Source organism: Arvicola amphibius, chromosome 7 (assembly GCF_903992535.2).
Source record: "Arvicola amphibius chromosome 7, mArvAmp1.2, whole genome shotgun sequence".
In the NCBI taxonomy this organism is placed as follows: domain Eukaryota; kingdom Metazoa; phylum Chordata; class Mammalia; order Rodentia; family Cricetidae; genus Arvicola; species Arvicola amphibius.
In genome coordinates, this window is record NC_052053.1 from 117,631,466 (window position 1) to 117,653,650 (window position 22,185).

Consider the following 22,185-nt stretch of genomic DNA (forward strand, 5'->3'; position numbering starts at 1 on the left):
GAGCAAAGAGAAAGTAAGTAATATATTTATAAAAAAGTTACATGAAGATGAGATTTAAAAAAGGGTTTCTGGATTGTGTTTGGTGTTTCTGTTGACTTGAATTTTTAAATGCTAATATACAAAAGACAATCGCTGCTGAGAGATACTGGATCATAGAAAACTGCTATATTAAGCCTTCATATATATTTTAAGAATATCTTAACTTCCTACAGGAAACAAAATGCTATGGTTCTCTTTAAAATTAATTAAGGTCATATTTGATTTAGGGAGAACTTCTGAAAATCTTGGCTGCAGACAAGGTGGCACTTCTGGGGACAGAGAGGACTCGGATAAAGAAGGTGGAGTCACCAGCCAGAAATGGAGAGGATGTAGAAGGTGCAAGATGGAAGAGTAGTAACACCACATGGCAGAACATAGATTTAAAAATATGGGTTAATTTAAATTCTAAGAGCTAGTTGAGACAAACCTAAGCTAAAGGCCCACCTTTTATAAATAATAAGTCTTCATGTCATTATTTGGGAGCTAGCTGGTTGGACAGGAAGACTCATTACAGTGGAAAAGTTTTGGAATACAATCTTTTCCAAATTAAGAAGACTTTGCCATATTTGAAACTATTATTCATTTTTAAAATAAAGCTATTTGCAAATTGTCTGATATACAACAGGCACATTTACAATAATCCAGTAGCTGCTTTCCTTCTCATTCTACTACTGTTAGTTGGACACATACAACAAAATGAAAGATAAGGTAAAGAAGTGACGCAGGGGTGGCATATAGGTAAAGGAGAAAGAGTAGGTATTCCAGGAGACAGGATGAGTACATAGTATATAGCATGTTTATTAAGTCACTAAGAATAATCTTGGGAAGAGCTGTCAAGAACACCATAGGCTCTAGAGGGGTTCCCAGGTACCCAAGGGGATAGCCCCAGCTAGGTCCTTGGGCAGTAGAGGAGAGGGTGCCTGACCTGGCCTTTTCCCATAGCCACACTGATGGAATATCTTGAATATTACCATTGAACCGTCATCCGGCGATGGTAGGAGAGAGATAGAGACAGACTCACATCAGAGCACTGGGCTGAGTTCTCAAGGTCCAGTTGAAGAGCAGAAAAGAGGGAGAAGATGAGCAAGGAATTCAGGACTGCAAGGGGTTGGTCCACCCACTGAGAAGGTGTGCCTGATCTAATGGGATCTCACCAAGGCCAGCTGGACTGGAACTGAAAGAGCATGTGATCAAACCGGACTCTCTGAATGTGGCTGACAATGGGGGCTGACTGAGAAGTCAATGATAACGGCACTGGGATTTGTCTCTATTGCATGTACTGGCTTTTTGGGATCCTAGTGTGTTTGGATGCACAGCTTCCTAGGCCTGGATGGAGGGGGGAGGGCCTTGGATTTCCCACAGGGCAGGGTAACCTACCCTCTCTTAGGACTGAGGGGGAAGGAGGAGGGTGAATGGGAGAGAGAAAGGGAAATGGTAGGAGGGGAGGAGTTGGAAATTTTGAATGGTATTATTTATAAAGCAAAAAAGTGGTTAAGATAAAAAGATACCTTCAGAATATTCCACCTAAAAAAAGAAAAAAAAGAAAATATCCTGATTAGCAATATTCTGTAATTTCAAAAATATAAAAATTATAATAATTTGAATAAAGAAACACATTGTATTTCTCTATTTGGATCTTAATTAGCTTGTGATACTTCTATTAGGCAGCACAGTAAATTCTTAGGTAATTTACAAGTTTGACAGAGTAAAAATATCAGGCTAAAAAGCTTCTGAAGTTCAGGACACTGTCATACATTCACATTCATATTAAATGTTATAAAATGTATTAAGTTACTTTAGGATGGAAAATGTATATATTAAGTATAAGGGAAGCTGGGTTAGGGAAAATAATAATTAGTAGACTCATAAAGATAGGAAAAACATTATGTTAGTTATATAAAATCAGAAGGTATAAAAAAGAGCTACAAAATAAAGAACAATTTAAGAGAATAAAAAATAACAATTACTAAGATAAAAGTTAGAAAGAAAACTTGATTATTCATGCTGCACATAATATTTCAAATAAATGATAAAAATGGACTTGAAATAAGTTAAACAGATTTTTAAGTGCACATACCAGAAATGTAAGGATTTTAAAATATTAAGAAAAACTTTAATCTGTCTCTGAGGTACAACCTCTGGCAATTAGGAAACCAGAAAGAAACATCAAGGGTAAAAGAAGTGGGATGGGGCTTACAAATAATCTTAAGGAATATTGTTCAGGGATGAAAGGAGAGAATCTTCAAGTCGAAATAATCTTTAAGAACAGATCACAATAAATGAAAGAAATATATTCCCAGACATCTTAAGAGATTTCAGAACACCAAGGTGAAATAAATTTAATATCTTCCATGAGAAAAAGTCTACAAAGGTAAATTGATTTGAATCATTTCGAATCAGTTCAGTGTAGAATCAGCAGGAAAAAAAGAAGAGTAATATATCTTAAAAGTTGTGAAAGGATATAATATTCAAATTTGAATTATATATTCAGAAGCTCTGGAAGTTACTGAAGGAAGAAAGCAGAAAAGAAGACACAGAATCCTGGAAATGGTGACATCAACGCAGAAGAGAAGAGGTATCAAGGGTGATAATGTGCAAGGCCACAAAACAGGCAGGAGGTGCAGACCACAGGTAGAACAGAGGATGGGAAAGCTGAAATAATAAAGAGTGAGACCCAGTCACAGAAACATAGTTAGCATTTTTAGTGTTGTATAAGAAGGTCATGGCTAGGGGCTAAGAGGCAAAGACAAATAGAGGAATGACTTCCAATACTTGATGGAGTGTCAAAAATCTTTTTGTCTTGTTACAGAGAACATTCTGTTTGGCAGGGGGCTGATAAATTCAAACCAAAGGAAGACTCCTGTAAACTCTAGAACTCCACCCTGTGAGACAGTCTTACTAGTGCTGTTCCTTAGATTTCAAACCACGGTGGTGACTTGCATGTGCATTCTCCACAGGTCTGCATTTCACCAGTGTTTAGACAGAGAATTACAACATTCGGAAACAGTCTGGGTGCCTGTATCCCTTTTCTGGTATTCTGTCAACGGCATACAGATTTTCAAAAGCCAAAGTATATCTTCAATTTTTACCAGTGAAGTTTATGGCATATAGGGAAATTAATGCAAAAAATTGAAGAAGCTATCAATTTTTGAATGTCTTTAACATAGCAAAAATCGCAGCAACCTGTCTGATCAAGTCCCACACATGGAATGTGAAAGGTGTCCGTGGGTGACAGGAGGAGGAATGTGATCTTGCTGCCACTGCCTCCTTTTCCTGGCATAAACCAGAAACTTTTTTAAGACTGTTCTTAAGAATGCTTATGATTAAAAACTGACTGAAGATTCAAAGTTATCCTCAAAAAAAACACAAAAATAAATGTTTCCAGGACATAAGCACAGAGACAAACTGGAATGTGTCTCCATAGAATGCAAATACATTATGTACTCATTTACAAATCCTAAGTCTCTCCATACACACAGAAGAGCAAGTAGAGTATTGATTCCAGATTCCGTCTTCTTTTGGTATGATTTGAAGGACTCTAAGGGACGTTGTGAATGCTTCCCCTCTCACCACTGTTTGTGAACTCACTGCTGACATTAAAAAGGTTATAGGATAAGAGATTAAACATTACTTTCACTTAAGGATTTCTGAGCTACTGGAAATGCTCAGGGATAAAGTGGATGCTGTTAATGCTAACAGTATAGAGTCTGGCCCTTTGAGTTGGCATGAGAGTTAGGGACATCTGAGGCCTAACTGGGGTTTTCTCTCAGGTGCTGTTCTTCAATGTTTGGAGAGAATCGCTTTGTTTTGATGGCTGCTCTGTTTTCTCCACCATAAGAAAGGAATTCAATAGGACAGAACTCTCCACGAAGGATTATTTTATGAAATCAGTCATCAAAATCTTAACATTTGTTGAAATCTTACTTGGCTCTGTCAATGGTCAAGTAGTCATTTGACCTCTGTACTTCAGCTATAAACACCAATCTCTAGTTAACATCTGTTGAAAAGAAAGTCACCAATGTTCTTTAAGTTCTTTGAGCAAAATAAAGTCACATTATATCTATTTTCTTAGAAAACAGAGAGCACCCTGGAATTAAAGTGTTAGAATAAACGAAAAAAAAATAATGTTGACACTAGTTATCAGCGGGAGTAATGTGCAAATCAGTAACACCAACAAATTGTACTGAATCCCTCCACAGCCTCGGACCAGTGACTGCCTCTGCTTGCTTTATTTAAGTATTCCATGTTCTTACTCTTTTAGCTTGTAATACAAGCAAATGTGGCAGCACAGAGCCATATTTGCGAAACGGTTCAGCAATGCCAGCACCAGGAGGGTGCATTAGGAAGCTGTGGCGACAAGAGCTGATGGACTGATGGTGAAAACAAGGAGACATGTCCTCCCAGCTCCGCTTAGGAGCGGAGATGTCATTTTCAGTTATATCAAACTGCGATTCGAGGCCAGCCTGGTCTACAAGAGCTAGTTCCAGGACAGGCTCTAAGAAAGCTGCAGAGAAACCCTGTCTCGAAAAACCAAAAAAAAAAAAGAAAAAAAAAAAAAAAAAGAAAAAAAAAACAAACTGCGAGACGCTTCCTCACAGAGTTAATAATCAGAAACTGGGAGGGAAGGTAGCCAACTATCCGTACACAATAGCTATTAAACATGCATTTTCAGCCAGATACTATATTAGGTTCAGAAATTAAAAAGTTTAGTAAAAAGTTCTAATCAAAGATGTTTTCCTGACAGATTCGTGAAGCCAGGGCTAAGGTTATTTCTTATATATAATTATACAATTGCTCTATACTATTTCTTTTTTTTTTTTGTTTTTTTTTTTGTTTTTTCGAGACAGGGTTTTCTCTGCAGCTTTAGAGCCTTTCCTGGAACTAGCTCTTGTAGACCAGGCTGGTCTCGAACTCACAGAGATCCGCCTGCCTCTGCCTCCCGAGTGCTGGGATTAAAAGGCGTGCGCCACCACCGCCATGCCGGCTACTATTACTATTTCTTGAATATTAGACTTTTTAATAAAAATTGCACTGTACTCTTTGGTGAAAGTGTTACCAAATCCAGTTCCAATAACATGAATATCTGTCTTTTCACCAACTCCAGTGTCTTGACTGACGCCCGAGTCTACAGACTATATCTTGGAACCTGTAGTTTACTTTCCCTACTGTTCCTTTATCAAATTGCTTCGATAATTCTTTGGCAGTCATTGGCATTTTCATATAAATTGTACCATTAGCCTATATCTCTATAATTAAAAGGATGTAATCTTTGCCTGAATCATTTTGGCATCGAGGCTGTTGACGGAAGGTGCCATTTGTGCAGAACGGCCATCTTGGCCACATGGGATCTTCCTTTTGTCTGTTATTTTGTTTCTTCTTATACAGCAGTCATAATTGCTGCTAGAACCTTTCTGTATTTTTCAGCGTACAGTTGTTAAGGTCAGTAAGATGGAATTTTATTTAATTTTTTTTCTTTTCTTTTGCTTTGAGGCTTAAAAACTAAATATTAAAATTCATCTTTGTCTCTTGCTAGCAGATAAAATACAGTCAGCTTTCATTTTTTGATCTGAATAACTATTCTAGTAGCATTTAAAAAAGAACTCATTGCTGTTTATGAGTAAAAGTGATTTCTCTCCCATTTCCATTTCAAGAAACTATAACTTCTTACCAAACAGGGAAGTGGTGAGTTGTCTATCAAAGCCCTTTTCTCACTCTTATTAAAAAGTCATTTAGACTTGAACATTAATGATGACAACTGCGACTTTCCTCCTGGTTATTTTTTAAAATCAGTTTTACCAAGCAACTAAGCAGGTTTGGATTATCTCCATCCAAGAGGATGCGGTGGCTTTTTCAGCACCCTCGTCTCTCTCCCTGCTCTGTTAACAGCGTGAATTACACTTGTTTTCAAATGTTAAAGTACTGCCTTTCCGCTCCATCAGTGTTACCTATTGTTGGATTTGCTTCTAGTCCGGGTGGAAAGTTTTAGAGCTTATGTTCATGAGAGGTATCAGCTTGTAGTTTTTGTCTTTGTTATGCTCTTGAATGGTTTCAAAGTTATTTCACCAACTGATTTATAAAATATTCCCTATTCTATTTTCTGAAAACATTACAACTGTTTTTATTTTATTTTTTATTTTTTTCTCAATTGATGTTCTCTTTATTTTCTTTTTTTTTTCATGGTTTATTTTTTATATTTAAAAATTTCCATCTCCATTTTTAATCTCTTGAAGTGGTTGACAAAACTCGCTGTAACACCTGGGACTGGAGTTTCTTTGTGGAGTACTTCCTGGGTTCAACCTCTTTAGCAAATGTTAATACTTAGGGGTTCTCTTCTATAATTATTATTGTTTTGAATATATGAAGAAATAGATTTCATTGGGAAATTTTCATATAGATTTATTTTATCCTTAATTGACTTCCAACTCCACAGCCTTCACCTCTCCTTGTTCTTCCACTATTGCTGGCTAGCTTTCCCCACTCAAATTGTATCTTCTCCTTTTATGACATATATATTCCATCACCCTCTCTGGTTCCCCATTCTTCCCCCTTTAGGCTTCTCTATTATAATATTCTTTCTACTTTCAGGTTTTACACACACATGTATACATGTATATCTAATTTACATGTAGTTTCTGTAGTTAAGAAAAGCACAAGGAATTTGTAATTTTGAGTATGTCTCATTTCACTGAACATAATATTCTTTAGTTCTACCCATTTTTCTGCAATTGTTATTTCATTCAGTGACCTTTCAGATGAATAAAATTCCACTGTGTATGTATACCATATTTTCTATACCTGTTCATCTGTTGCTGGACCTCTAGACTGATTCCCTATTGTGAACAGTATGGTTTTAAATAGATGCCGATGTGCAAGCATCTATGTAGTATGCTGACCTAGAATTCTTTTGAATATATAACACCCTAATGTAAAGGATCGAGTATTGTAAGGCCATAAATAGGGGGTACTACTTTTAGTTTTTGTGAGCAACTCTATTCGATACTGGCTCCCACAGTTGACGTTCCCATACTAAATGAGGAACCCCTTCTACATCCTTGTCAGTATGTGTTGTCATCTATTTTCTTGTTGATAGCCATTCTGACTAGAGTGAGGTAGAATTTCAATGTAGTTTTAATTTTCACTTCCTTGATGACTAAGGATGTTGAACACTTTTTCAAACACTTATTGGATATTGCATTGAATCATTGTGAGGGTTAGCATAGGCTATCAACTTGAAGGATCTACAAAATAAGCCTTTGGCCATGCAGGGGAAGGATTATCTCTATTAGGTCACCGAAGAGGAAAGACCCACCCCTCAAAGTAGGTTGTACTATCCCCTGAGTTTGGGTAGTAGACTGCATGAAAACAGGAGGAAGCTAGCATTCATTGCTCTCTGCCTTCCTGACTGCAGACATAAGATGACCCCAAGGTCCGGCTGCCATGACTTCCCTGCCAGGATAAATGATATCTTCTAACTGCGAACAAAATATATTCCTTCTCCCGGAAGTTGCTAGGCATTTTGTCACAGCACAAGAGAAAGCAACGGACACAATGGTCTATGACTTGAACAGACAGCTCTTAAAGGAAGAACTATAAATGCCAGGATACCTTTTTGTCTTTTAATGCCAGCCGTGGGCTCATTTCTCAACTCTACATAGACTCTATTCCACTGACCTAGATGTCAGTCCTTATGCCACCAGCACACTGCTTTGATAAATGTGATTTCTGTATCTCTGTAGTGAGTTCTGAACGCAAGATGTAGAACTTTTTCTGCTTTGTCTTTTTAAAGACCATCTTTAAAATCTGAATCTCTAAAAAGAAAAGAAATAAAAAATCCACTTTGTCATCTTAAATCTTTTCAATTTAGGATTATTTTATTATTAGCTTTAGTTTTCTACAAGTTTCTGGGAGTCTAGTAGGTCCTACCATCTTAACTATGTAGCACCTTGGTATTCACAAATACAGACTTTTTTTTAAAAAAAAATACAAATTATTTCACTGGTTTTCTAATTTTGAAGTATGTTTGATGATAAATAAATGCTGTTTTAGAAATTACAGATGAATTTCTACACTATTTTATGCTTTTAAAAATGAAGTTTGGTGAGGGTTTTTTTTTTTTTTTAGTTTAGTAGGGTTTCCACTTATCATTGGTGCCATCTGTGAATACTGGGGGTCTTAGGTTTTTCCCAATCACCAAAACTTTAATGGTTTTTGTCCCTCAAATGCCCTGACTATGACCTCTAGTATATATGTATTCAAGTGAGGAAATCCTTATCTTGTGTGGTGTTGTAAAAGGAAAACACTCACAGCTCTCAAGTGTGATGGTAACTGTGATTTTCACAGATGTTTCTACACACTTCAGGCCTGGGTCAGATAGAATCCTAGTCTGCTGAGTGGTTGTTGTTGTTTGTCTGTTTATCAAATCCTTTACTAAGATGACCACATAAGTTTTATTATTTGTTCTATTTAGTTTAGTATATGTGGTTACTTTTTTACCTTTTCTATATAAACTTAGAAGTAAGTATTCCTTAGATTAAAAAAATTAGGAAATACATCCTTTGCACAAATTGTTATCTTTATATTATTTTACTTTAAATGCCCATTTTAATCTTTTTTCAATATTATATTATTAATAATAAATACTTTGAGTCAATAAAAAGGAGCATATGAAGATGGAATGAATGATACAAGCTCTGAATAATTTATGTTGTAGGATATTTGTACACTGTGTAAAAATGTTTGCTGTGATTGTGTAGTTAAAAAGCTGATGGCCAATAGCTAGGAGATATAGGCAGGAGATATAGGCAGCATCAGGCAGAGAAAGGACTCTGAGAAGAAGGTGGAGTTACCAGCCAGATGCTGAGGAAGCAGCATGGACAGTATGGAGAGATGAGGGTAATGGCCATTTGGGCAAAAGGTAGCTAAAATAAATAGGTTAATTTAAGTTATAGGAGCTAGCAGGACAAGCCTAAGCTAAGGCTGAACTTTCATAATTAAAAGTAAGTCTGTGTTGTTATTTGGGAGCTGGCGGTACAAAGTAAAGTCTGACTACCCATTTTGAATCTGCATGTGTGTATAAGGTTACTACTTCATCCCCCTTAAGGATATGGAGGATTAAAGAAGATAACTTGAAATTTTCAGACAGTTGTTAGCTATACCATGATGATGTACCAAAAAAATTAAGAATGGAAAAATTTAAAATAGTAGGAAATTCTTCCTACAAACAATTATAAATGACATTACATAATATATAAAATTAACTTTTAAATAATTCAAGAACAGCAGAGGTCTGTGTGTGAAGCGTGCATGGAACAGAACTGTGTGCAGGTTGATGGCTTCAGGGGAGGAAATGAGTCGGTGTGAGCTTCATTTTTCCTGCTTTAAAATGCACTCAAAATTCTTCATGAAGAGCGGTTGCTATTGTTGTTGGGCCGAGAATGGAAGTCAGGGCTGTGTGCATGGTAGATAAGCACTGGACTTTGGAAATTCTCAAGCTGTTCAAAATTTCATTTACTTTAAAAAAAAACCCACTCTTAGAAATTACAGAAAAATTTGGGTATCACTTTATTGTAAAGACTTAAGCAAATCATCCCATGTTCCCAAAGCATACAAGGAAGTACGGGCTTAAAAAGTGTAGATGGCATTACTAAATTCTGAGAATTCCTCTTAACTGCACAATGTGATACAATATGCTCATTACAACCTCAGCACTTTTGCTTAAACACTGCTTCCAGAACATAATGTCCTCTCTTAGAATCTTACTTAGGTCATGTTTTAATTCCCAGACCATCCCATGAAACTTCCTCTCTTCCAGCGTAAGATGATCTCTCCCTTCTGTGGCTTGAGAATGTCCAATAACATCACTTAACAGTATGGTATTATTTTCCAGTTTGAATACACATTTTTCTGCATAATTCTGTCTTCCTTGAGAACAGTGATTGCAATCTGTCCTAGGATACCCAATTGTCCATGGGCTCCTAGAGTCCTCAACCCTAATAAATCATTCATACCAATGGGCTGTTTGGTTAATGATTACTTCCTAATATGGTTACTGTTTTGCTAGCAATTGTGCTAGAACACTGATAAAACAACAAAGTAATACTATAACCTACTAATAAAAATAAGTATTATGAGTGTGTAGATAAAATTACTGTCAGGCTGAGCATTTCCTTTCTGTAGCCTGACACATGATATAACGCTGAGCTTAAAAGTTCTCAAAAGAATATTCAGGGAAAGTCTAATTTATAATCCAGACACCGACTGCGGTTATAAATTGGTACAGGTTTAGTTGAACACAGACAAAGACAGCTAAATTCCAAAGCAGGTCAAGTTCTTTAGGGTCTTAGTGATATGTTTTGTGCAAGTAAACTATCAAGCAGAGCCAAACCAGGAAGACAGTGCTGAATTCCCAGTTTTTGCCTCAGGAATATTAAGAAGGAGGTATGGATAGGAGACTCTGTCTAGTAGGGAACCCTGAATGCTCAGAATAGTTTACATTTTATCTTGGCCCTAGTGTGACCTAATACATACTAGTTCACCTCTCTGGATTTCTGTTTTCCCATCTGTAAAAGGGATGATATCTCACAAGGATGCAGAAGGGATAACACCAGATAATTCTTTTACCAAATTAAATTATAAGATACAGAATAGTAGGAATTGGAAATATCAATGGTGAAACCCTGAAAATCTTTTGACAGACTAAAAAGAATAAAAATAGTTGTAAGCAGACTTTTCCAAATATTTCTGAGTATTAAATTATTCCTGTGTGAAAAAAAGAACTCATGAGAATAAACTATAAATCAGAAAAGGCTAAATCTGAGTTAAGGGTACCATTTTGATCAAATCTGTAATTTTTGGTTTAAAAATTGCTCATTCTGGCCTGGGAGTGGTGGCACAGACCTTTAATGCACTTGGAGGCAGAGATAAGCAGATCTTTAAGTTTGATATCAGTCCTGTTCTACAGACAGAATTCTAGGACAGACAGGGCTACATACAGAAACTGCCCGGAAGAAAAATGAATAAAATAAATTAAAAATAAATAAAAAGAAAGGAGAAAGAAAATGTGGAAGTTTGAAGATTTTCAAGTTTAGGCACACGCCTTTAATCCCAGCACTCAGGAAGAAGAGCAGGTGGATCTCTATCAGTTCGAGACCAGCCTGGTCTACACAGCAATGTTTCCAGGACAGTCAGGGAAACAAAGAGAAACCTGTCTCAAAAAAACCCAAACCAACCAACCAAACAAACAACCAAACAAAATAAAAATGCTCTGAGGATCTAATTTACTTATTTAAATAATAATAGCCTAGAAAGCATCTGCTACATTATGACAGTAAAAAATTGTTTTTGATGATTTTGTCTTTTCTCTTCTATTCCTGTGAAATCCTTGTACCTTTACAACCATGAAATGTGTGTGTGTGGTGTGTGGTGTGTGTATGTGCGTGCACGCGCACGCACGCAGAAGTGTCCCTCACTTGCGTGGACACGTGTGAAGGTTAATGTTTGTGTCTTTTTCTGTCATCCCGCACTTTAGGTTTTGAGATATGATTTCCCGCTGAATCTGAAACTCTCTGTGTTTGCCAGGATGGCTGGCCATCAAGTTCCTGAAGAGTCTATCTTGCTGGCCCAGTGCTGGGATTATAGATGCTGCAAAACAAAGCATCGTGCTTTTTCACATGGGTGCTGAGGTTCTAACCCTGTGAGCAAGCATTTTACCCCATGAGCATGTCTCCAGACTCATGGATCTTTTTTTGTTTGTTTGTTTGTTTGTTTTGTTTTTTTGTTTTTCGAGACAAGGGTTTCTCTGTAGCTTTGGAGCCTGTCCCTGGAACTAGCTCTTGTAGACCAGGCTGGTCTCGAACTCACAGAGATCCGCCTGCCTCTGCCTCCCGAGTGCTGGGATTAAAGGCGTGCGCCACCACCGCCTGGCTTCAGACTCATGATCTTAAAGTGACTTAAATGAGGGAAAAAAAAAACAAAAACAAAATACTAATTCCAGTAAAAATTGGTTCTAAAGATTCAATAATTCTATACTCCTGTCATAATATACATTCATACTAGAAAATGGTAAAAGAGCAAACAGAACAAAACACAAACAGCTCTCCAGCTGTGGATTAGTAGATTTTCAAGGCAATGTTAACAAGGACATCTAAATTCGATGTCAGGATTGGTGATCATAGTGCATCTTTCTGTGTCGACCATCCAGGAGTACGGCCGATTCACTGCTTCATTTGATTATTCTTTACAATGAGGAAGGAGAACTAGAATTCTTATTTTATATGTCAGGAATTGAGGGCTTGAGAGGTTAATTACTTGTCAAAGGTCACTGTCTAGAAAGACATACACCATCTGTCTACTGTAGTGCTAGTGCTGAATTAAAAACATTATACCATATGAAGAGAACGAATGCAAAAACAATTTTTTTAAAACCAATGAAAAGATGAGCAAACAGCAAATTAAAGCTGCTGACTGCAAGACCCTGTCCATGTCAGATGATCACGGGGTTATCAGTGTGCAGCTCCCAGAACAGAGCATTTTTTTACCGTCTCATACAATTGAGGTTTTAGGAAAAAGTTTGTTCAAAATATGCTAACCTAATCAAATGAGAGGACAACTAGGCATTTTTATGAATTAAAGTAAATTATTCAGACTACTATCTAATAAAACTAAATTTATAAATGCTTTATACTTCCTGTTTTACAGAAACAATTGGATATTCTATATTTTGTATTTCAGTCGAAGCCTGGCAATTTTTAAAAACTATTTGAAAAAATTGACTGGTATTTTATTATAGATATCAACAATCATGTATCCTTATAAAACATAAGAGGAAGAAGACATAACATAAAACCATCTAAAGCTTAAAACATGATAGTAGGTTAAGACCACAGTAAACTCAAAAGTTCATATCTTAGGGTTTGGAATTTTAAGTGGAAAAAATAACTTAAATTTATCTGACTTAACATGATGTGTTTTTTGTAATTATGGGAAAATAATTATATCAATGTGACTAATGAACTGTTGCTAACCACCATTGTTAGCTCTGTAGAGCAAGTACTTTATGATATAAAGAGAAAAAAAAAATCTACTTCATCAGTAACTGAGCGTGGAACACTCACCATTTAAATATCTAACTGGCAAGTAAACAACCACCCTTCTGGGAGATCATCCATCTCAATGTGCCCCATGGCAAAACAACATGCCAAAATCCAGGATGTCCTGGCAGCACTGCTAGTCCTCCCTGGTATTACTGGACCATCATCTGCATCCCTAGTCAATATTGACTTAGTTCTTTATGATAGCTAGGGGTATTAAAAGTTTATTCATATCAAGGATAGCTTTAAAATGTCAGTTTATTAATCTTGTACTTGTGTGGTAACATTGTGACTCTTTGCTTTGAAATTAATAATCAAAATTGTCTTTAACAATTCCAATTATTAACTACCAGTTCCACTTTTGTCAAGTATTTTAACTAATTAATAAACATTTAGTACACTTAGTATACACATGTTCTATAAAAAATAAATGCTAACATTTATATTTCACATATGCTAAAACTCTCACTGTACTAAGTAAAGTTTCCAAGCATAGAGAGAACTGATGTTTTCAATTGTCATTTCTGGTTCATAGCTTATGCTCATCAGGATCAAACTTTTTCTTCTTCTTCTTCCTTTCTTCTCTTCTTCTTTTTCTTCTTCTTTCTTTCTTCTTTCTATCTTCTTTTCTTCTTCTTCTTTCTTTCTTCTTCTTTTTCTTTCTTCATTCTTCCTTTCTTCTTTCTTCTTCCTTTCTTCGTCTGCCTAATTTCTTCTCTTCTTCCCTTCTTCTTCTTCTTCTTCTTCTCTTCTTCTTTCTTCTTCTTCCCCTCCTCCTCCTCCCCCTCCATCCTCCCCTCCTCCTCCCCCTCCTCCTTCTTATTTTTTTTTTCCAGACAGGATTTCTCTGTGTAGCCTTGGTTGTCCTGAAACTCACTCTGTAGACCAGATCTTTGAACTCACCTGCTTCTCTTCCCAGGTGCTGGGATTAAAGTCATGCACCACCACCCTGGGCAGGGTAGCAATTTTTAAAAATAGATGTTATTTTCACATACTAAATGGGCACATTCATCATAGTTATATTGTTTTGGAATGCTAAATAAGGGAAAGCAATAGGAAGGGTTTGTTCTGAAATAATAACACACATGATTATTGAGAATTCAAAGTATGTATTTTCCTGTGCCGATGAGTTCAAGCATTTCCCACTTTCTCTTCCATCAGATTAGAATATCTTGTATTGGTGCTGAGGGTTCTTAATACCTTGGAACTGAGCTTTGTGCATGTGTGCTAGGTATGCATCAATTTTCATTCTTCTACATGCAGTCATCCAGTTCAACTATCACTATTTATTGAAGATTGGTGTTTTTTTTTCTACAGGTATGTATTTTGGCTTCTTCTTAAAAACTCGGGGGTCCACTTTTCCTATATCCCAATCCATCCTATTCCCCCAAGCTCTTCCAATCCTCCACTTCACACTTTCTCTCTTCTCTCCCATCCCCCCCTCCCCCCCACCCCACCCCACCCCACCCCCATGTTCCCATTTTTTGTCCGGCAATCTTGTCTACTTCCAGTATCCAGGAGGATAACTATATGTTTTTCTTTGGGTTCACCTTCTTATATAGCTTACTCTAGGATTTTTTTTACGAATTATAGGCTCGATGTCCTTTATTTATGGCTAGAAACCAATTATGAGTGAGTACATACCCATGTTCATCTTTTTGGGCCTGGGTACCTCACTCAGGATGGTGTTTCCTATTTGCATCCATTTGCATGCAAAATTCAAGATGTCATTGTTTTTACCGCCGAGTAGTACTCTAATATGGGAACAAGGAATTATATATCTTAATTAAGGGAGCCATTCTAGGGTTGGCAGAGACTTGACTCTAGAGGGTTCCCAGGTGTCCAGGAAGACGCCCCCAGCTAGGTCCTTGGGCAGCTGAGGAGGAGAGATGCCACAGAAATGTACAGATCCCTATTGCCATACTCATGAATATCTTGCATATCACCATAGAACCTGGCATTGGATGGAGGAAAATGACAGAGCCCCACATAGAGCACCGGAATGAGATCCCAAGGGTCCCGATGAGGAGGCAAAAGGAGGGAGATCATGAGCAAGAAGTCAGGACCGTAAGGAGTGGTCGTTTACCCATTGAGACGGTTGGGACAGATCTAACGGGAGACCACCAAGTCCAGTTGCGAAGGGACTGATGGAACAGGGGACCCAAACCGGACTCTCCGAATGTAGGCTGACGGTGGAGGAGGACTGAGAAACCAAGGACAACGGCAATGAACATGAACTCTACAGCATGACGGGCTCACTGTGAACCTTGTCAGTTTGGTTGCTCACCTTCCTGGACTTAGGGGGAGCTGGGAGGACCTGGACTTAACTATAGTGAAGGAACCCTGATGGCTCTTGTCTTGGAGAGGGGTGGAGTGGGGGTATGGGTGAAAGGGAGGGGGAGGGAATGGGAGGAGATGGAAATCTTAATAAAAAAATGAGGAGAAAAAAAAACCTCGGGGGGTCCATTGGTTATGTGGAGTTATGTCTGGGTCCTGGAATTTATAATTATTGTTATCAGAAAGGTGATTTGATGGACACTCATGTCCTTTTATCAAAGCAACAGCAGCAGAGTCATGGACTAGGGTCTGTAACCTTCCAGGCATGAATTTTGGTTGTGTTTATTTTCAGATGTTAATTCCTTCCTGTATGGGCACCAAATCCAAAGTGAGTAGTTGGTCACACCCGCATAGGAATGGGGTCCATTTTGCCCTAGTTGGTATTGCTGCATACAATTACATAATACTGTTAAGGCATTTATGCCTCAGCAGTACCTTCTGGCATTATAAAGGGCTAGCCAGCAGTAAAAAAGCTCTTTTTTTTTTTTACTGTATCTTTAGCAATAAGGTTTAATCGAGTTTCTGGTGGTAGCCAACAGCAGTGGCCATTGACTGTACTACTTTGGGGACTTCTGGAAGCTTCTTGACCAAGAACCTGCAGGAGGCATTCCACTCCTGCCACTGGATATTTTCATTGACTCGCCAGTGGCTTCCAGGAGCAGGTTTACCCAGCTCATAAAACACCCAGCTCTTTGGTCAATGCCAAATCTTAGTTACTGCTGTGCTTCAGAAGTGACTACTATTAAAATCAGGAGACTCAGTGAAGCAGGTTCCTTATATGGTGTGAGTAAATCTTTTCTAATCAGACCTTACTGAGGAAGCAGAAATCCCGGGGAAGAAGAAAATAGGGCTCTTGGATTCACAAGTGCAGCATGAGCTCTCTCCCAGATTCAGTCTTGTTGGCTTCCCTGCAGGTTTCACAGCTCCCAAAGCTGCTTGAAGGACTTCCTTTCAGAGTCTCTTTACTCTTACAAGCATGGTCTTTCTCATTTCTCTGCAGGACACTGGCAAACGTGCTCAGCCACCATTCTACGCTTCTTGGTGCCATTAGATCATCAGCTTTTATTTTGTCAACACACGTTATATATTTCCAACAACGTGAAAAACTCAGCCAACATTCCTAGGAAATGGTTCTAATTAGTCTTTTAGAAAATAGTGTTATACTGAACACTGAACAATCTTATTTCTAAGACATATTAACATTCCAAATTTCAAGAAAGGTTTAAAAATAAATGAGTTTTGTATGGTGTGTTTTCAAATCTAAGCACTATAAGTTCAGGAAAAAAGGAAATTTTGTTGGTTGATGATACTCATTTCATTAATGTGTCATACAATCTTATAAAAATCTTGACAATGAACTAGGTTCACGGCATATTCAATAATTTAATTTATAATTTATAGTTGAAACTGTTTTATATATATATATATATATATAGCACAGAAAACTACTGTGCAAACGAAACTTATTCTGAAAAATTTTCAATCTAGCATTAAATTTGAGTTTTTATTAATTGACACATAAGTACAGAAGGCTTGCTATAATATATAGTACTAGTAGGGAAATTATCACACACATATGTAATTGTGAAACTGAGAAGATTGATATTTAAAACAGTAAAAATAGCTGTATAATGGAGGCTCAGTGAGAATAAGATAATTAGATGAATTATGCCAGAATAATTTCTTAGAAGGCTACCTTGAGGTCTACTGCTGCCATTGCAGTACCTGTTCACGCACTCCATCTTCTAGGCTAGCTTCATCTACTCCAGCTCCAGGTCCTGCAGTTCCCTGTGCAGTCCCTTGTGCAGAGCTTGCCCCTCACCTTAACCCCATCAGGGATGTGGTCTCTAGACAAGAGCCTGAAGTATCAAGCTCTGGAACAGTGAGCTGGTTCATGCACAGGTTTTAACACATTGTTCCTATAATCAGCTGTCAGCAGGTGGTCCACACCTTTTTGTAAAGAGAAATGCTGTAACTTGTCTGCAGGGGCTCTCTTGATGCTACTCAGTGTTCCCATGGAGACAACTTCAATCAAGAGGATAAAGTTGTTAGTACTTCATCGGACATCCTGGCATTGTCAGAGCTTTCTGGGATGTGTCATTGGTGTGGAGAGGGTCACCGGTCCTGTGTTCTCCTGTCTATCCATGCCATGAGCTATCTTGATGGATTGTTTCAGGGAGGGACTGGCTGTGGCAATGGGCACTTGAAGTAAACAGAAGACATCATGGAGATTCTTCACTCTGATCTTGATTCTAAAGTCTCCATATTTCTGGCTTCCCAGATGCTATCATTTGACAGCCTTTCCTCCTTAGTATAGTGATACTTTTAGAAGTCCCATCCTAATTTCTATTTATATAAAATGCCTATTTTTAGTATCTTATATAAAAGCATAATACAATATTTGTCTCATGACAGCTGAAGATTAACCTTGAATACCTAATCTTGTTGCCTTTTGCCTGCTAAGTGCTGGGATTATAGGTGTGTACCATCTCTCCTGGCGAGCTGGATTTGTTGTTGTTTTACTTAGAATAATGATTCTTAAGCTTTAGCATGTTACATGGACTATATTCAAAATTCTATGTCACTTCAAAGTTGGAAAGCATTCTATTCCACATAGAAAGATAAGTGCTGCACATATTCCGGCTTTCTTCATTTGTCTGTTGATGGTCACATGGGATTGTGTCTATTGAGAGAATTACACTGCTGTGCACACTGTTGTAACAGTACCTACCAGAATCCTCCTTTCATCTCTTTTGTGTAATGAAGGGTAGGAAACTACTGATCATACAGTGATTCCTATATTGACTTTAGAGAACTGCCACACTGTTTTCTATAGCAGCTACACCATTCTGCAATCTTCTTAGCATTTTATGAAGGTTCCTGGTTACCTCCTGTATTGACAGCCACATGAATCTTCTCACATGAACTTCTCCCTATTTAATGTTTCTGTGAATGATAATTGGATAGGTTTCTTCTTTTGATACTTCTGATACAAACTCTCTTTTGGCTTTTGTTTTTTTCTTTTTTCTTTTCTTACATTTAATGTGCATGTGTGCCTGTGCATTTCACAGTGTGTGTTTGGAGATCAGAGGACCAGCCTGTGAGAACTGATTCTCTCCTTCCAGGATATGGACTCCAAGGATTGAATTCAGGCTCTATTCACTGCCCCTATTTACTTGTTTATTTTTTAAGAAACCACAAGGTCCCGGTTGAGGAGCAAAAGGAGGGAGATCATGAGCAAGGAAGTCAGGACGTGAGGAGATGGCTTTTACCCATTGAGACGGTGGGACAGACTCTAACGGGAGACCACCAAGTCCAGTCGGAATGGGAACCTGATGGAACAGGGGACCAAACTGGACTCTCTGAATGTGGCTTGACGGTGGAGGAGGACTGAGAAAACCAAGGACAACGGCAATGAATGTGAACTCTACACCATGGACAGGCTCACTGTGAGCCTTGTCAGTTTGGTTTCTCACCTTCCTGGACTTAGGGGGAGCTGGGAGGACCTTGGACTTAACATAGTGAAGGGAACCCTGATGGCTTCTTTGTCTTGGAGAGGGTGGAGTGGGGGTAGGGGTGGAACGGGAGGGGAGGGAAGGGGGAGGAGGAGGGAAGGCGAGTGGAAATCTTTAATATAAAAAAATGAGGGAAAAATAATAAATAAATTTAAAAAAAAAGAAAAGGGTATTATGTAGAGCTGTTACTCTGTACTCCAAGCTGGCCTTGAACTCATTGTACTCTTCTTGTCTCAGTCTCTCAGGGTGGGATTATAGATGTGAACCACTAAATTGAGCCCCATTTGTCTATTCTTAGATCTTTTTATGTTTTTGATGTTATAGTAAGCACACTGATACATATGTTGTGATCTGCTGTTGATTTATGGTTTCTCGACCTCTCCCCTCCCTCCCTCCCTCCCTCCCTCCCTCCCTCCCTCTCTCCTCTCTCCCCCCCCCTCTCAGTATATATGTCCCTTAAACCTTATTTTTGACATAGTTTCAGACTATCTTTCATCTTTTGGCTAATACCCTTAGACTCCTATTTCCCATCATTTTTGTCCTGTAAACTTGTAATATAGTCATTTCATTTTTTGCCTTTTGTACTGATATACAAGAACATTGATTATATTATATTTCTAGTTAGCAATAACCATACTAGCTCATGTTGTACACTAATAGCTGAGTCCTGATTAATTGGTTAGTCGCTTCTTTATTTTGATGGTTTCTCATTTACACACAATGTACTATGATTATTATATTTATGCAATGTTATTCCTAGTTGTTTTTATATCTTTCACACCTAGTATCACTGTCCGGGCATCTTCCTGTTCTGCACGCAGTCTAAATCCCACCTCTTTCAAAGCCTAGCAGAAGTAGAAGGTGAGGTTTGCTTATGAAAGACTAGAGCGTGTTCTATTGCTAAAGGTCGCACTGAGAAGGCACGTGGAAAATGTATCTTTAATGCAGTAACTCTGTTTAGGAGATGTTATGTAACTCTCAGATTTAGTAAATTCTCAAGAGATTTCTTTAAAACTGATTTCTTCCTTTTTGCTTTCTGTATATGTGTGTGCACCTGCACTTACGCTTCTACACACTTGTGCTGGTGACCTAGAGGTCAGAAGAGGATGTCATATTCATTGGAACTCGAATTATAGGCTGTTGTGAGTTGTTCAATGTGGGTACTGGAAACTAACCCAGGGTTTTTTTTATGACTAACTAAATTAAGTGATTCTAATGATAGCTACAACTAAGAATAGTACAAAAAGCCATACAAGCACTATAATATTCATTATGCTATTAAAACAACAAAAACTAGGAGAGCAAGATGTTTCCGTCATCATTGGGGTTTGTTTACCTGTATACTCTCCCACAACACTGGCCACAATTGGAGAAGCAAATTAAACACCCAAACACATGTGTCGTTTTACAAGTGTGGTAGTTTTCTATGGGGGCTGTAACAAAGAAGTATAAACTGGGCAGTTATGGACACAAGAGACTGAATCAGGTGTCAGGTGGCTGTGAATCCCTCCCAGGCAAACTTGGGTTTGCATTTGGGTGGCCGTCCTTTCCACAGCTTTCCTGCTGCATGGCTTGTCCTCTGCCTCTGTATCTTCACAATGTGTTCCTCAGGTCTACCTGACTCAGTGTACAAGTTTCCTCTTCCTATAAAAACGCTTGCCATGGGGGATTAAAACTCAACCTGAATGACCACATTTTTGACTAGTTCTCCTCTATAGTGACCCAATTTCAAATAAGGTCACATTTAGAAGTTATATGGAATTTAGCCTCGTTTTGGGGGCAGGAAACACAAAGCCACAAAAATAATCACCCACTGCAGATGTCATCGACACTTCCCCCAAAGCAGGGTTTCTTAGTGTGTGTTTTATTTATTATTTATTTATTTATTATTTGGAAGACATTAGTATTTTCTTTAAATGTCAGTGCAGGTAATAAACAAGGTAGTTAGGGCAGCTCTGTTGACAGTAATGCTTGGTGTTTTAGTTCCTAGCACTTGCAATTATCAAGCAAATAGCATCCATAATCATCATTAGTAAAAAATCACAGTTATTATTATATGCACTGCAAGTTTGCTGCTATTTAATACATTAATAATAAGGCATATACATATATCATGATAGATTTTCATAATTGCAATTAAATAAACTTATTTTGATTCATTATATTTTAGGCATTTAACAATGTTAGTTTGAGAAAAATCCCATTGAAGTTTAACCCATAGCTTCAATGGCTTTTCACACTTCAGACTGAAGGTAGTTTAAGATTTACTGTTTAAGAAGCAAGAAACATCCATATATCAAACAATTTCTTTTACCATTGCCCATGATGGAAATCTAACATTTTATATTTAACCCAAAATACTTATCTCATACACCCCACAGAAAACTGAACCAGAAGATCACAAAAGAATTATTAATCCTTATTATATAGTATTTATATAGTTTGCACTTTTTATAACTATCCTAGATCAGAAATGAAATGGCTGGACGATAGTGACACACACCTTTAATCCCAGCACTTGGAGGCAGAGGCAGGCAGATCTCTGTAGGTTCTAGGCCAGCCTGGGCTATAAGAGGTAGTTTCAGGACAAGTTCCAAAGCTACAGAAAAACCCTGTCTCAAAAAACAAAAAAAAAAAAGAAATGAAATGATTGTGTTAAGTATCTTTAGTGTTATTTCCATAGAAATTTCTCATGGCATATTGTAAAAGGTGAAAGTTTATGTTATACACATGCCTTATACACATACACACACATATGTGTGTGTGTCTGTCTGTCATCTGTCTGTCTGTCTATCTATCTATCTATCTATCTATCTATCTATCTATCTATTTATCTATCTATCTTTCTATCATCTATCTACACACACACGTATATAGCACACACATATTTTAGAAGTGGCATTTAGATGAGCAAATACCTCAACTAACCAGGCTTCACTTAGACAACTGACTATTTAGTGAGTTATATGAATTTAATGGTATAAACTTAAATGTTAACCAAATGTGGGAATAAAAGGTAAAAAAAATATTCTAGGTAATTTAAATACTATAAAATGCTTTAAATCTTTAGAGTCTAATTTCATTGAAAAATTTCTTCAGCCACAATTACAATATCAGGTACAGGGGTTTCTCAAACAATATTACGTGACCTGAAGTATGAAATGTTTTACCTGTAGTAAACTCGTAAGGTCTGTATTTCTTCTCCA

At 37.6% G+C, this 22,185-nt stretch overlaps 1 protein-coding gene across 1 annotated transcript in view; it reads right to left on the minus strand.

The window, feature by feature from the left end:
• Window positions 1-22,185, minus strand: part of Mipol1 (mirror-image polydactyly 1) — a 204,244-nt gene that overhangs the window by 24,353 nt on the left and 157,706 nt on the right. Inside the window, 1 exon segment of the mRNA XM_038335748.1 lies at window positions 22,150-22,183. Coding sequence (XP_038191676.1) covers window positions 22,150-22,183 — 34 coding nt within the window.